General features: G+C 38.0%; 4 protein-coding genes across 6 annotated transcripts in view; 2 read left to right on the forward strand and 2 right to left on the reverse strand.

The window, feature by feature from the left end:
- tmem221 (transmembrane protein 221) overlaps positions 1-3558 on the forward strand; it is a 5257-nt gene extending 1699 nt beyond the window's left edge. The window contains exons 2-3 of the mRNA XM_081606484.1: positions 1247-1332; positions 1978-3558. Of these exons, the coding sequence (XP_081462610.1) occupies positions 1247-1332; positions 1978-2519 (628 nt within the window). The 3' untranslated portion in view covers positions 2520-3558. The remainder of the gene's footprint in view (positions 1-1246; positions 1333-1977) is intronic.
- On the reverse strand, positions 1141-7226 carry borcs8 (BLOC-1 related complex subunit 8). Of its 2 annotated transcripts, XM_008407237.3 has the most exons (6): positions 7089-7226; positions 6769-6881; positions 5647-5711; positions 5448-5555; positions 3599-3690; positions 1141-1814 (listed from the first exon to the last, which is right to left on the reverse strand). In XM_008407237.3, the coding sequence occupies exons 1-5, from the start codon at positions 7123-7125 to the stop codon at positions 3621-3623; spliced, it is 393 nt and encodes a 130-aa protein (XP_008405459.1). In that variant the 5' UTR covers positions 7126-7226; the 3' UTR covers positions 1141-1814; positions 3599-3620. The 2 variants fall into 2 exon arrangements, with proteins under 2 accessions (XP_008405459.1, XP_008405460.1); XM_008407238.3 differs by lacking the exon at positions 3599-3690.
- A 130-nt stretch (positions 7227-7356) lies between these two features.
- On the forward strand, positions 7357-10635 carry rfxank (regulatory factor X-associated ankyrin-containing protein). Of its 2 annotated transcripts, none has more exons than XM_081606485.1 (9): positions 7357-7495; positions 7592-7696; positions 7850-7948; positions 8822-8887; positions 8965-9065; positions 9140-9280; positions 9394-9460; positions 9561-9641; positions 10294-10635. In XM_081606485.1, the coding sequence occupies exons 2-9, from the start codon at positions 7594-7596 to the stop codon at positions 10341-10343; spliced, it is 708 nt and encodes a 235-aa protein (XP_081462611.1). In that variant the 5' UTR covers positions 7357-7495; positions 7592-7593; the 3' UTR covers positions 10344-10635. The 2 variants fall into 2 exon arrangements, with proteins under 2 accessions (XP_081462611.1, XP_008405462.1); XM_008407240.3 differs by having other exon boundaries at positions 9155-9280.
- Positions 10487-14291, reverse strand: nr2c2ap (nuclear receptor 2C2-associated protein). Its single transcript, XM_081606486.1, has 4 exons — positions 13457-14291; positions 13285-13375; positions 11982-12087; positions 10487-11871 (listed from the first exon to the last, which is right to left on the reverse strand). The coding sequence occupies exons 1-4, from the start codon at positions 13492-13494 to the stop codon at positions 11780-11782; spliced, it is 327 nt and encodes a 108-aa protein (XP_081462612.1). The 5' UTR covers positions 13495-14291; the 3' UTR covers positions 10487-11779.
- Between the last annotated feature and the right edge of the window lie 809 nt (positions 14292-15100).

The raw sequence follows: 15100 nt of genomic DNA on the forward strand, positions 1-15100 counted from the left end.
AGAGGGAATTTTCTGAATTTTCTCTCAATATGACTCTTCTTTTTTTCCCCTTTGGGTTCTAGTATTTGCTCGGTACGGTCTGGTATGCTAGCGTAGCCTCCAAAAGTTTACCTGTGAATTGTAGAAAAACTTAAGAGAACATTCAGTAAATGGTTCTTTTGCGTGTTTATTTAGAAAGTTATGCCTTTAGGCAACATTTACTAAAGGTTATCAGAAGCTTTTGTCATTGACCTATGGCCAACATTTCCTGAAAGCTCTTTGAGGTTTATACCTGGTCAAAACTTGGGAAACATTCCTTGAAGGGTCTAGTGAAGTTAACACAAGCTCGGTTAAGTCTGACATGCCAGCCTTTTTCTAATAAATGCAGCTCCTCCCAAAGTCGATATATTATTTTTAATTACTATTATTTTGCTAGTTAGTCTAGTACATAAATGAAACACATTTTTGTGTGTTTTACAGGTATCACTACTTAGATTTTCTCATGGCTTTCGTAATTCTTTAAAGTCAATGAAAATAACGTCCTAAGCACGGCAAGTCCTTGGAATTCATCACATATTTTAATTTTAAGAAAAGAAAGTATTTCTGAGCCGCTGCTTCACATCCTACATTGGTTCCTCTTTTCTGTTCAAAACACTGTTGCTACCGGTGAGAAAAAAAAAAAAAAAAAGCTGTTTGCTTGCGTTTCTCCTCGTGCCCACACAATCTTCTTTCGTTGTTAATGCTACTAACCACAGCCTTGTCCTGGATACTAAATTTAACTATTAGGTTTTGTGTAAAGAAAACATGGTTTCAGAAGTATTAAAAAAAATGGGGCTAGCTTATGTGTCAGAGAGCAAAGGCCTGCACTGCAATGCCTTTGGTCAACACCCCCCACAACCCTTATGAATCCCATCTAAACAATGGCCTTCCTCTTATTATGCACCCAGCGCACGGCCTCGCGCTGGCCCTTTCCCACGTCGGTATACTAATTCAACACCAAAGCCTGGGACCTCCCTGCTGACACGAGGGGGCATTCCAGAAAAAGGGGAAATAACTAGTGTCACAATATGCATATCAAATAAACCCAAATACCCAGTAATCCCACGATTTTCGATTGACTAAACAAACTTTTCTGGGAAAACAAACACATAAACACAAAGATATTGTTCTATTTTTATTAACCAATACACTGATTTCAAAAAGTGAAGCATCAACTTGAAAGTGCAAATATATTGTGGAGGTGCTGACATGGGATCTCTTTCAACAGAGCAGACTGGTTCCTTCTGGACAGCAGAGCTGTACGACATGTGGCGATTGGACTATTCTGCCTGGGGGTGTCTGTCTATTTGGCAGGTAGGAACGACAGACAGAAAACAAAACAGTACACTTTCACATTTTGCCTTACTACCAAAGCGTTTATTCTTACATTTGACACTTCATTGACGCCTCTCTGTAGCTAGAAAGCCACAAAAAGCATCCACAGCAATGTTGTGTTAGTTGTGTTTTCAGCAGCAGAGGCATACCAGCGCCGCTGCTTTTCCTCTAATCCGGCCGTCCAGTTCCAGAGAACAATGCATTCTTTGAGCAGCCATGACTTAAGTGTTTCTAATGCTGAACCTGGCGGTGCTGGTGCACCCCGCTCCGCAGAGTGGCGAGTTACTTTAGCAGTAGGGTGGTGGAGGGGTCACTTCATTGTGATGGTTGGTTGTCTCCCCTTGACCCCACTTCAGCCACAGTCCAATGGTAGTGGAGGCCAACTCAGGAGGTCTTTTTACATCCCAGAGTTGTGCCTTTCTGCCCCTTCCTTCAACATTCCTGGGTCTATGGTCCGTTTCCTGCAGGCAAACAGGATATCAATGAGACGAGCAGCGTTCATTATGCGTTTGGTTTACAGTTATCTGGGTCTCTAACGACTGATACCGTTTGCTGATAGTGCATTAAAATACCTTCTGCACGGGTAAATCAAGTTTTCTACGACCTTCTCTTTTTTCTCGGCAGCCATGTCCATTTTCATGCTCCTGATATTTGAGATGGAAACCGGCATCGCCAGCGCCTGCGTACTCTCCTCTGGGATCCTGATCTTGCTGGCGACGGTGATACACTCCCTGGTCAAAGCTTCTCGAAGTGCCAAGCGCTACAAAAGCGACCTATCCGACACCCTCTACCAAAACGACCACAGAAGCAGCAGCGTGCCCATTTCGCGGCCCTGTGAGCTTAGAGTCGGAGTGGACAAACCGCGGATTCACCGCAGCCAGTCTCATCACATGCAGCATCCGCTCTCTTACCCAACGTGTGGCAACGTCAGGCAGAGGGAGCACTATCAGCAGCAGTACTCCCCCACCGAAGGCTCCCAGAGCCACTCTACCGATAAAGATGGATACAGCACAGGAGGGAGCTGCCCTCGAATGCACCGGACCTTGTCTACTGAATCTGGCTTACTGCAGGCCCAGGTGAAACCCTGGAATGGAGTCAACAACGAGATGAGGAGCGTTTTGGCGCGCAAATCAGGGATTTCAGCAAAAGACTCAACGCTTGTGTGAGCCGACATTCTTTTCAGAGGAGTGAGGAATTGGAGAACTGATATCTGACTGCAAGTTTGTGGAGCAAGTGAACCCACACTGCAGAGGGAAAGCTCTTCGTTTCTTCACTGTACAAATGGCAAGTTTATCTTGTCTGGCTGCATTCAAAATGGCCAAGTTTAAGTTATACAGTCAACTTTAAACATGATCCACCAATCTGAATAACACAGGTATTGACTGGTGTTGGATGCTTACAGTATGATAACCTTAACAAAAACTACCCCTGGTTTTAAAGGACTGTGTAATTTACACCACAAATTGAAACAATAATGTATTACATGATCAAATTGCTTTTACATAAAACAAAAAAAGCCACCAGATGCAACATATTTACAGCTACAGATATTAGAAATACCAGCAGTTCTAAAGCCGGGGTCACGACCCCACATGGGCTGCAAATCAATAAGTTCCTCCTCAGGAATCAAATGAAATTCAAAAATTTTTCAGTAGTTGTCAAATACAGGATTTTTTTTAAATTGGGCATAATTTGTCATTTATTTCCTCTTTTGCATTTTATAGGTGAATAAATAACAAGCTGATAATTACTCTGACAATATGCTCGAGTAGCCAACCTGCTGCTTAAATGTCAGGCAGCTCATATATTGACCACTTCATATTGTGGCACTGAATTCAATTTCAAACCAATAACTGGTAATGTTTTTCCATCTACAAATTTAACCAAGTATTCCCAAAGAGCCTTATTTGTCTTTCTCTGAAGTGATGGAGAAATATGGGAAATATTAATTCAGCTGACCAGCAGTACACAGTGGAATTTAAATTATAGGAACAACTCTAAAACCTTGATGTTGTTGACCAGTCCAAAAAAATGAGTTATAATACACCAACTAGATACATGTGCAAACTTTATCATAATACTGTAAATACATTATTTCACTTTATAAAGTGTTTTTATGTCGGAATTGTGTGCGTGGAGCGATTGTATTTCTTGACGTGTTCAAAAATATTTCATGTAGAACCTTAAATAAACTGTAGAAAGAAACCTTGCTTCTTTTCTAGATAAATCTAGAAGAACTACTAACCTTGGACACATGTGCCCAATGTTCATGAGGAAGCAGGTGAGTTTTGTGGAGCAGGTAGGGAGGGAGCAGGAGATGAGGTCGCATCATTTTGTCTGCATGCAGGTGTTGATGGGAGAAAATAAGCAAAGAAATAAACAGAAAAACAAACAATAAAACTGAAAAGGGGTTCAAAATAAGCATACATTAAAATAACAGCAAAAAAAAAGGTAATCTGATGCAAATTAAAAAATGAAAGCACAAAGTCATGTAACTCTCAATTTGTTTACAGTATTAGAAAATCTGGACGACTAAGGTAAAGTCATTTGTATAAAGATGGACACTCAAAGCCCAAACTTACATGGGATTCAAACTTTGACACAAACGTTTCACTGGCTTTTTACAGCCAGAGAAATTCACATTTTACAGAGCGAAAATCAGCACAAAATCAGTACAAAATCCTACTTTTTCATTCCTGTGTCAACAGGAGGTGGCAAGTAAAAAAGTGTCTTGTTTCATTCATTAAACAAATACATAAAATGCTGTAGTCTTGTTTTTGAAGATCTCTGAGATCTCCTATCCAACTATGGTGATCGCTCTCTAATAGTAGATCCAGAAATTGAAATTTTTAAAATACAGAACATGTTATGAAATCTTGCTTTCAGTTTTTATTGTTTATATATTTTTTTTCAATATTTGCTAACATTTCAATCAACTAATAATATGTCCAAATATGTTAAAAATATATATATTTTAACATGATTGCTTTTATTGTACAAACCTGCTGCTTAATTTCAGTCACACATTAGGAGCAATTTTTGGCATTATATAGATTTTTTTTTTACATTTTATTTTTGAAAATCCAGTTCTTACTCACTTTCAAAAATATGGTAACTTGCTTTGGTCACAATATAATTTGAATTAAAAAAATTCTAATGTTGCATGATAAATTCAGGAATGCTGGTACAATTTATTAATTGTAAGGGTAGAGGTGATGTGGGCAAGACTTACTCAGTTCTGACTGTCAATTCTAGTTAAAAATGAAATTACTGAATCTGGAGACTAAGGTCAATAGTTTGAAATATTACACTGCATGTAACCACAGACATTCTCCATTTATGGTCTGTGGAAAGAACCATATGAAAGCCATCTTCAGATACATACAAGCTGAGTTCAAAAGTTTGAAGTGATGAAGAACACATGAACTTACAAAATACAAAAAAGTAATAAATAACGGCAACCTGACAATATCCTTCCTAACAGACAAATGACCTTTCATTTGTACAGGATTTTTTTTATTTTAAAATGGAGTAAACTCAACTGAAACAAGACAATGTTTATTTTGAAGCATGTGTCATACACAGCTGTGTCCTTGTGAAATTTAGGGAGGGGATAAACACTCAACATGGGTTAAACACAGCTCTTAAGATAACACCACAGCATTTTATTCAAGTGCTGGTCTGAACTTTGACTAGATCAAAACAACAATTTGATTCCTTTGGTTTTCTTTAGGTGTCCTTTTGAACTGTGTTCTGGATCAATGTGTTATATGTTTTCCTAATAAGGCTCAAGGTTCAGCTGTCCATCACATATTATATATTTTTTTTTACTCTACCACCACTGTGTTTTAGAGACATCAGGGACTATTAGTAATGTTTCCATGTTTCTAGTGTCTCATTTAAAATGTCTTGTTCAGATTTGACACAGCAAATGGAATACTGTCTACTTTTATTTTTATATATAAAAAAGTTCTCCAGTGTACCCTCCAAAATTACTTTAATGTTGTGTAGTATTGTTCAAGGTGCTTTTTGTTTAAGGCTTATAGATGGGGACATAAACTTTCTACGGGTTGAATTTATACTCATATTTGTACCTGCGTCCATTATGGTTACTGATCTGCTCCTTCATGGTGATGGCTTGTCGAAGAAGGGCGTCAATGTTCTTGAAATACACACTGCTGTTTGTCATACTTTTCACGGCACTGCAAAACACAGACAGAAATACGAGAATTAACTTTGAGGAAAAACGTTGGATGGGATTCTGCTTAATTGAAGCATTCTGAAACTTCTCACCTGCATGCATACTCTACCGTGTAGATGGCTCCCTGACTCTGTTCCTCCCAGCTCTGCATGTCTGTCTGTGGAAAAAAAGGAACAAAGAAAGAAACAAATGTTGAGAAAGAGTTTATCCAAATATAGAGTTAACAGTGCAACTTGATTAAAAGACATCACGTAGCATGCTTCTCAGAAAAATTGATTTCAACAAAACAAAAAAAGAGTTTTTGTGAAAAGATTTGATTAATTTTTTTGTTTGTTTGTGTGTTCCTTGAAATTAGCTGTGATTCACTTTATTTTGAACTCAAGTCATTTTAGACAACTGAGTATTAGACTGAGACAATGGGGAAAAGATGATAAGTTTATTAAGTGGAACTTTTGACAAATTTGATCAGAATTCCCTAAAATACAATACATCATTTAGAGGCATCTAAATGACTTGTTTTAAAAATATATATTGGTTTGGAAAAAAAGAAATTCCCACATCCTTGTTGCTAATGTGCAGCAATAAACACAAGGATGACATAATTGAAATAAAAACAATAAAAACAAGCTTCTCCAAAACACCAAGGGATCTGTTCTGATTCATCATCTGCTGCTGGCTGGTAACACAGCTCCGTATGTGTACTGCGTATGGTAAGCTAAGCTTGTTTTTACAGAACAACAACTCCCACCCGCAATTGTTCTGTTCAGCAATTCCCATAGTTTAAAGTCGTTTTAAAGTCTTGAAAATGACTTTAAAGAAGAAAGTTGGAGTGACAGCCTGTGTCTTAAACATGCCTTAAAATCTAAACAATATATAAAGGTAAGCAGTAACAAAACTACAATACATATGTTCAATTATTCTAACAGCAATATGAACAACTAGGGGAGGTCAGCATCTTACACTGGAGCAATAAATTAAATAAGGTTTAGTGAAACTATCCAAAGCATTCATAGCTAAAAAGCACAACATTTAATGCGTTAGGCAGATCAGAAGCCAATATTTGTTTGTAATTAAGTTTCAGACTCACAGCTGGATAGTCTAAAGATGATTGTTCACTGAAATGTCAATGTGTTGCTGGAAGATGATTTATTTATTTTTCTTTTTTAATGCTGCAGACAACTGGAAGATGTAACATCGAGCTGAAGGAGGAATACCTTGTGCTGCACCAGCTCAGGCAGGGACCTCCTGACGTGCTCCTGCAGCCTGTACAGAGCCACTGATGGCTCGTTAGCCAGGACGTACATACTCTCCGTGAATTTGTCACTCACTGTGGAGTCAAACAGACCAGGACACAGCATTAAATGTGTAATTCGTGTCATGAAACATAACAACAGCGAAACAAACACTTAACGGTACTATATGTAAGACGTAGCTTGGCCGTTAGCTTAAGCAACCATTTCTTAGCGCTGCAACGTTAATGTATGGTTACAATAGAAAGTCATCTACGGATTTTTTTTTTTTTGCTGATGTTTACCTCTCCTAACTTTCAGTTGCATCTCTTGGTCATCCATGACCAAAGCTTGTTTCTCCTCTCAGAAGCCAACAGCGCGAAGAACGGCGTCAGCTGATTCCTGCTTCCGTATTATTGTCCCTCTGTGCAACACGACGAGATTCCGGACAGAAACACTGACTCTAGCAAACGTTTTTCCTTCGCGAATGTAGTCAGAGATGCTTTGATACCCGAAACGGACTGCTGATTCAAACGATATTTCATCTTGTCTGTTCCCTTAACATTGTTTCTAACTAGCAAAAAAACTGAACAACGTGAGAAGTGTACTTTCTAAACTGTTCGGAAACCGAAACGATCCGGTGTTGGAGCGGAAATTTAACACTTTCTGTTTTCCCAAAAGGAAGTGGTGTCTGTGAATGTGGCTGGATGAGGTAAGGAATTTTCCCCGTAGATTTTATAAACTATGTTTGTTAACTCTCCCTTGTTTGTGCGGACACACAATCTAGTATCAAATTGTTTTTATGTAGTTATGATGGAGAGCATAGATGATGAAGAGGTTACAAATGGCCATCACATTCAGCAGTCTAATGCTGCAGAACACTCTTCCAGTTCAACACGTGGAAATCCAAACGGTATTATATCTTCCAAATGTGCTCACATTCTTGACACCTCTTACACTACCAGAGTCATCTGAGGTTATCTGATTAAGATAGTCTTAGATTGGCTGGACTGTAAATAAAATATCACCACTAACATGGATGTGTTTTCTCTGATTGGTACTCTAGAGATGGATGTGGAGGAGGACGACATCTTTAAACACTCCACTACTTTGACCAACAAGCAGCGAGGCAATGAAGTAACAGTACGTCCAGCAACATTGGACTGTAAGTAAACGCACTTAGAAACTTGCAGTTTCAAAAATCAGGAGACTATTTCCAGGCACAAAAGTCCACATTAATTTGGGACTTTTGATGGCGCATCTTAGCCATGCACACAATTGCAGTGTTTAAAAGAAAAACAAAAACAAAACAAGAATTGAGTAGTACACCTATAATTGATTGTATGTTTTAGATAAGCTTAATATAACCTGGAATTTGTCCACAGTGACAATAGTTAACAGTGCCGTGAACTGTAAGGGTGCAGATCTATGGAGAACTATTTGAGCTGTTTGGCCACACTGACAAGAAGTACATTTGGTTTGGACTTGTCAAAATATGGTTCTCAAAGATCAGAGTTCCAACTGTCCACCATGATGGACAGCTGGCGGCTCAAATCCTTCAACACCTTAACAATTACGCCACTACGTATTTCACTTCCATCCTCAACCATATTGACAAATTCATGGACAATGCTTAAAATTGTGCTTGAATTTAAAAGTTCACTTAAATTGGTTGGTTGACCCCAAAAAAGTGGTCATGTATTCAACCAGAAGCTGGTTGATAGCTATGAAAAGTATTCCGTTGGGGTATTTATGGCTAAGAAAGAAACATTTATCCAAACATTGGTCATGATGATTTTATGTATTAGACAAAATCTGAAATAAATTCAAATGCCCAGTGTTTTACTAGATCTCTGAAGTTGTCATATCAGTCCATCCAGATAAAAAAAAAAAACAAGATAAAAGTCGTCAATTGTTAAAAGCCCAAATTGGTTATGACTTTTATTACTACCCCCATGAATGCATGCAACCCTCTGGTCAAAACTGTAGGTGTTTCATCATCGTTTCTGGATTATTTGTATCAGTTATTTTTTAACAGCTCTGTCCATACATCAGCTAGCAGCTCAGGGTGACGTTTTACAAGTAGCTGCACATTTAAGTAAAGGTAAGAAAATCCCGTCCTGTTGTTTTGAAAAGTACACAATTCTACATTTCCGAGCGCTTCGTGCTTTTGTCTTGCAGACAGTTCAGTGCTCGCCACGCAGGATGATCGGGGTTTTACACCCCTCATGTGGGCGGCTGCGTTTGGAGAAAAAGCAATGGTGGACTTTCTCTTGGAAAAGGTTCGGAAAAAACAAAAGACACGCATTACATAGAAACTCCTAGTTGTCATTTTCAATGGAATAAAATTTCATAGAAATATATGTTAAAGGGTGCGGATCCCAGTACAATCGCAAGGGAGCGAGAGAGCGCCCTGACTCTGGCCAGCTCTGGCGGCTACGTGGACATCGTCGAGTCTCTCCTCAGACATGGAGTGGACATCAACACCTACGACTGGGTACAGCTGGGACTTTAGACATTTCCTTCACACATGTTGAAGATATATCAGCAGAACAAGTTATATGTTACAGTACAACCACTGTTTTTTAATTGTTTTTTTTTTGTTCTCAGAATGGTGGAACTCCTCTTCTTTATGCTGTACGAGGGAACCACATCAAATGTGTAGAAGCTCTACTTGGTACATTGCATGTCTTTTTTTATACAAAAAGAAAAAAGAATATATATATAATAACACTCGGTTAAAGCAGGTTTATTCTAACAATGGTAATCTCTTGCAGCCAAAGGAGCAGATATGACCATAGAGTCAGACTCTGGCTACAGTCCGATGGCCTTAGCTGTTGCACTTGGGCACAAAAAACGTATGTATTAGTTTTCTCTAAGGTGTTACATTTGCTCTCTTTTTGTCATGTTAAAAATACAAACTTCAATGTAATTTATTAGGATTTTATGTGATGGAAAAAAAAAAACATTTTGAATGCAAGTTAACAAGTTCAAATTTTTAATCAGATTGGCTAATTGTTTGACGTAACCCGATTTCAAACCACCCAAATGTATTCATGGCCATCTTGTTCCACATGATTGTTCACAAGTGTTCTTTAAAAAAAATTTTAATAAAATTGAAGGCCTTCAAAGTGCAGCTGTAGTTACACGGAGATTAAAATACAGTCAAACTGTTTACCCACTTCTGGTTATCTGTTGCACAAAATGTTATTCAGGGATGTCAAATTAAAATGTCTTGAATAAATATTACAACCACACTTTCAGATTTTTGGTTTATAAAAAAAAAAAGGAACACCATGAATCCATCACTACTTTTTTTTTTTTTTGCATGAAATCCCAGAGAAATTAAAATATTATAGTTGTAATTAACCAAAATGTGTAAAAGTTAATGGAATATAAATACTTTTACAAGGCAATGATTACATTTATCGATTTAAACCATTTTTACAGGGTGTCGTAAATGATATGTAAAAAATTTCTTTTACATCCCCCCCCCCCTTTCTCTTCTAGTTCAGAAAGTGTTGGAGGACCACATCCTGAAACTCTACAAGTCAACATGACGTCAAATAAACCCGTAGGAACATTAGGCGGAAGACGCTTTGCTTGCATCCGTGCAACATTTAGACGGTAAAAACATCCGTCACGTCGGCAAAACACAACAGAAGACAGAAATGTAAACAAATGGATTTATTTATGCACTTAGTTTTTAAAAAAAAAAAGATTTTTTTTTTTAATGACAATTTATGTAAAAACTATTTTTGAAAGAGTGAATGAAATATCAATTGTTCTGTAGAATTTTTCTGAATGGAATTGGAAAAAAAAAGCTTTAATAAAATGCTATTTTTCAATGAAGCGGTTGTGTAATTCAAAAAGGCACAATATACATTTGTAAACGCAGCAAACTTTTTAACGTCACTATGACCATCAAAGTGTCCAACGTGTGCATTTTCTTGTTTTACTGACGTGAAGTGAAACTTCTACACAGACGTCTAAACGCAGCGATACCAAAAAAGGCCACGTTTGCATCAGTTCACAAGGTGGCACTACCAGATGACATGTTTTCCAAGTGTCACCACACCACCCTGTACTTTGGCCACGGGTCATTTCCTCTCTCATGAGAGCATTTTAAAAAAAAGAAAAAAAAATACTCATGAGGTTTTTTCCCCCATAATGTCCAAGGAATAAACAATGATTCTCCCAAAAAAGTCGGTGCTGTTCTCAAACAGTATTTTTACTTTGTCCACGGTGGGGGCCTCCTTTATGGGAAAGCTGTGGGTGTGGAGTTAAGAACGAAATAGGGGGGTGGCGATAATGAACGACATGGTCAGAAAAATATTGTCCAATAACTATTATGAGCCGAACAGAACAGCAACAGGAAGCGTGCTGTTGTTCTTTTGAAGTTATGTTTCTGTAAGAAGAGCAAATACGTAAAACAGTTTCATTTCTGGTTTATATTAACCGCTGGACATCAAGAAAAAATATTAGGTAATTAATGCAAATGTTTTTGTTCTGATTGTTAAAAAAATATGGCACTCAAAATGGCTTCAAGCCGTTACTAATATACTCATTTCATCAAGTCATCTTAATGTACAGGTGCTTCTCAGTGCATTTTTTTTTCAGCTGGAAAAGTGAAAATCCAACTATATAAATTCATCACACAAAGATTAATGGGTCTACACATTTTTTTTTTTTTTAGACAAGTAGCAAGGAACAATTATAAACATACAGGTTTCACTTTTTGAAGTAAAATATTAACAATGTAATATTGGCTACATTACCTTCCTAAAATTATGCTCCAAGTAATTTTTTGCCAAAAGTAATTTTGGCAGAAAAAAAAAAAATCACTTCCTTTTAATTGCCAAAATATGAATAATAGTAAAAAAAAAAAAATCATTTTCGGCAAAAAATGACTTATCAAGCTTTTCCCTAATGTTTAATTTAATGAGAAGCACCTGCAGACATGTCTTGTGAACATGCGACATGCATGACTGCAGCCCTAATGTAAAATAAGTGAGGATATCTGAAGACAGTTATTGTCCTCTGGGTAAAACTGGCTCAGTCCTGTGAAGTTTCCGTCTTTGCGGCAACCTGCAGAAAGCACAAACACAAAAATAGTGTGCATCATTTTGTCATGCTTGCTACAGGAAACTCTAAAGTTAGAATGGCAATTACTTCTTTCAAGAAACCGCAGCATTTACCTTCTAATCTGCATGCTTTAGCCGAGAAGCCTCCCTGGAATTGGAGTTTCACCTCAGAGACTTTTACAGATTGGGGAAACTCCAGCAGCACCCACTGACGGTCCCCCTGACAAAGAGAAGACAGCGATTGAGCCACACTGTGACGTGGACGGTACAATATGTCATTAAAAAAAATGCATGAACTCCTGGAAGTCTAGAAAATATGCTGCACATCGGAACAAAACCCTCATCGTTTATCATCGTTTCGAGTAAATACGCATTCAACCAAATTCAAATAAAAGAAATTCTGATATCTTTAGTTCTGATTAAATAAAAGAACATTTACATGCAACATATTCAGCTGAAGTAATTAATTTTGCTGACAATCATTGTTGTCGACGTTAAAAGATTTAGGATCTATTGACATGTTGCGCTGCAGTTGCACCTTTAGAAAGCAAGAACAACATATCTGTGCAAAAAAATCTTAAGTCTTGGTCAATTATCCTAAATGCCCAACAGAATGCTAATGCTATTGAATGTTTTGTAATACTGTGCTTGGTGCACACACTTATTTTGAGTACAATTCTTAACTCGATAAAAGCTAACGGTATCATTTAATGTCTCGCTTATTTATAAAAAGCATCCTGACCAATATTAGGCCTTGAATCTCTTCTAGTCAAGTCTGACTTTCAAGAAAAAGAAATGTTGGAGAAAAAAAAATCCCAAATTATAGTAAGTATGAGGACTTTGAGTTAAGTAGCATCCGAGTTGAACTAACCATCTTTGGCTGCTACACTCACTTTTTGCACAACAGAAGAAGAAAGTTGAAAAATCAAAACAAAGGAACCAGATTTTAGGGTCAAAGTCGGTATGCTACGGGGATTAAAGAGTGCAAAGAAAAGTGTTCCCACACCATTATACCACCTCCAAACCTTTCTCTTAATGTCGTGTACACCAAATTCTGATCAAACCATCTGAAGGTTACTCTGACATTTGCCAGGAGTCTTTGTTAACACAGTAACCAATCCTTGGATTTTAATTTTTTTTTTTTTCACTTTTTTTTTGACTATTCTCTGGAAACCCGAGATGATGTTGTGAGTCAAAACCCTAATAGATAACACAAAACAACAAGAGGTACAAAGTCACTTAAATCCGCATTCTTTCTCATTCTGACGCTTGATTTCAAACCCAAGTCATCTAGATGTCTAAATTGGCTTTATTTCTTCACGATGCAACACTGATTTTTTTTTGTAAAGTAAAAAAATATAATAATCACATGAACTTGGAACAAAGCTGTCATTTCTTTAGTTTTTTTTTTTTTTACCTGGTCTGAGTTCCAGCAGGTTTCTTCATTACAGTCGAACATGAACTTTTTCCCAAACTGCTTTACGTCTCTGTTTAGCACTGAACTCACCCTGAAAAGACAACAATTGGGGGATATTTAGTACCTGAAGGAGCATAGCAATTATTTCTGAATGAATACCAATTTTATTCACCTGCTTTGCGTTTCGCTACAGATCAACTGAGAAGCCATACTCACAATTTGCCGTCAAGCGTTGTGTCCACGTGGTGTTATTTTTACGACGGTGACATCATGGAGCGTCATGTCTCCCACGGCCTCTAGATGGAGCGCTCGATCCGTCTTCACGTTCTCCTTGAGGTCATAAGTAAAACATTTATGTCTGTTACTGATATCACAGAAAGGGGAAAGAAAAGTCAATGCATATTCATCAAGATCTCCATAGATAACACACTGTATTATTTATTTATTTTTTTTTAAAAACTCTCTTTGGTTAGTCAGGTGTTATTACAGTTCTCCAGCCTGTCCCTGCCATGATCACTGTTGATTAAAGGTCACCAAGAAGAAAGAGGACCCTGGTCAGTGAAGTTGAACCAGTCAGCTTAAAATGATGAAAAGATTAACAAAAGGGAAAGGTTGCACACGTTGAGGTTTTTTGCCATTTCACAGGTGACTGCATGTACGCCATGAAAATAATCAAAAATAATGTCAGCTCAAGATTTTACAGCTTTTCCCAGGGACCATATCCCCACGTCTCTGTTTCATAGCCTGGGAACCAATAACACGGAAGAGCAAGTGTGTGTGACTATGTGTGTGTATTTGTGAAGAGGTTAGCCTATTCATTACTGATGGAGAAGTCCTGCTGAGGCTTGGTCACAGAGTCCCCTCAGTGCAGATAATCAATAGGTCTGAAATACAAAACCTGATGAAACCCAGGCTCCTTGAAGACTGCCCATAGGGGAGTACTGAAAGGTGATTGTATTGTCAGGTTTGGACTCTGCCCAACCCCCTTCTTCGGGAACCCCCTCTGAGACACACACACACGCACGCACCCACGCACGCACCCCCCCCCCACACACACACACACACGCAATCACATTCTTACCGTATCGGCACCCAATGTCACTTTGACTTTGTGATCTATTAGAGGAAATGCTTGCTCCCAAACAGCGATTAGGTAGATGCAAGGACACCCACATGACTTTCATGTGGGAAATATTTCGAGCTTAAGAATGCGCCGCAGCATTTCATTTGGTGGAAGCCACTTTAGTTGTTTGGCTGGTTTGTAAACACCTTTAAGTATATTTAAAGCTGTTAATCAGACGTGCTGCCTCAACAATTAACTTACCAGGTGCTCATTAGTCTGCATGACAAAAATAATGTCCTGAACCGAAGCCGTGTGCGATGCCCACCTGGCAAACAGTCCCACGAGGGTCTCTCGTGAGTGAGTGATGAGCTGTTGTTCTGACTCATAAACTGGTGCCCATGTGGGTCTCTAATGATCCCAAGGTGGGCTGCAAGTGGGTCATTTGTTCTGAGAACACTCATGGGCTCTTTTTGTGTCGCGTACGAGACTAGATAGAACCAGACAACCAAAGTGGTCTTAAGGTGGTTAGCTCGAAACCTAAACTGGAAGACAACATTGTAAACTTTACTTGGGAAACTTCAATATATGTATCAGCAAATTCAGAAACCTAATGTCCAGTGCCTATAAAAAGTATTCACCCCCTTGGATGTTTTACATTTTACAATATAAAAAAGGTGTTTTTATTTTGTCGAAAACATTTTTTCTAAAAAAAAAAAAATATATAGCCCTTTAATCTTAAAGTAAAAACTGTTT

Source organism: Poecilia reticulata, chromosome 4, assembly GCF_904066995.2.
Source record: "Poecilia reticulata chromosome 4, P_reticulata-male-v2, whole genome shotgun sequence".
NCBI classification, from domain to species: domain Eukaryota; kingdom Metazoa; phylum Chordata; class Actinopteri; order Cyprinodontiformes; family Poeciliidae; genus Poecilia; species Poecilia reticulata.

Bases quoted from the DNA above. Each gene is read 5' to 3' on its own strand.
- borcs8 (XM_008407237.3), bottom strand. From the start codon at position 7,125: ATGGATGACCAAGAGATGCAACTGAAAGTTAGGAGAG. The intron at 5,712-6,768 runs GTATTCCTCCTT...TTTTTTCCACAG, and splicing joins CTGAGCTGGTGCAGCACAAG to ACAGACATGCAGAGCTGGGA. The intron at 3,691-5,447 runs GTACAAATATGA...ACCTGCATGCAG, and splicing joins AGTAACCATAATGGACGCAG to ACAAAATGATGCGACCTCAT.
- rfxank (XM_081606485.1), top strand. From the start codon at position 7,594: ATGATGGAGAGCATAGATGATGAAGAGGTTACAAATGGCCATCACATT. The intron at 7,697-7,849 runs GTATTATATCTT...TTGGTACTCTAG, and splicing joins AACACGTGGAAATCCAAACG to AGATGGATGTGGAGGAGGAC. The intron at 7,949-8,821 runs GTAAGTAAACGC...ATTTTTTAACAG, and splicing joins ACGTCCAGCAACATTGGACT to CTCTGTCCATACATCAGCTA.
- nr2c2ap (XM_081606486.1), bottom strand. From the start codon at position 13,494: ATGGCTTCTCAGTTGATCTGTAGCGAAACGCAAAGCAG. The intron at 13,376-13,456 runs GTGAATAAAATT...TTGTCTTTTCAG, and splicing joins TGTAGCGAAACGCAAAGCAG to GGTGAGTTCAGTGCTAAACA. The intron at 11,872-11,981 runs GTAAATGCTGCG...TGCTTTCTGCAG, and splicing joins TAAAGCATGCAGATTAGAAG to GTTGCCGCAAAGACGGAAAC.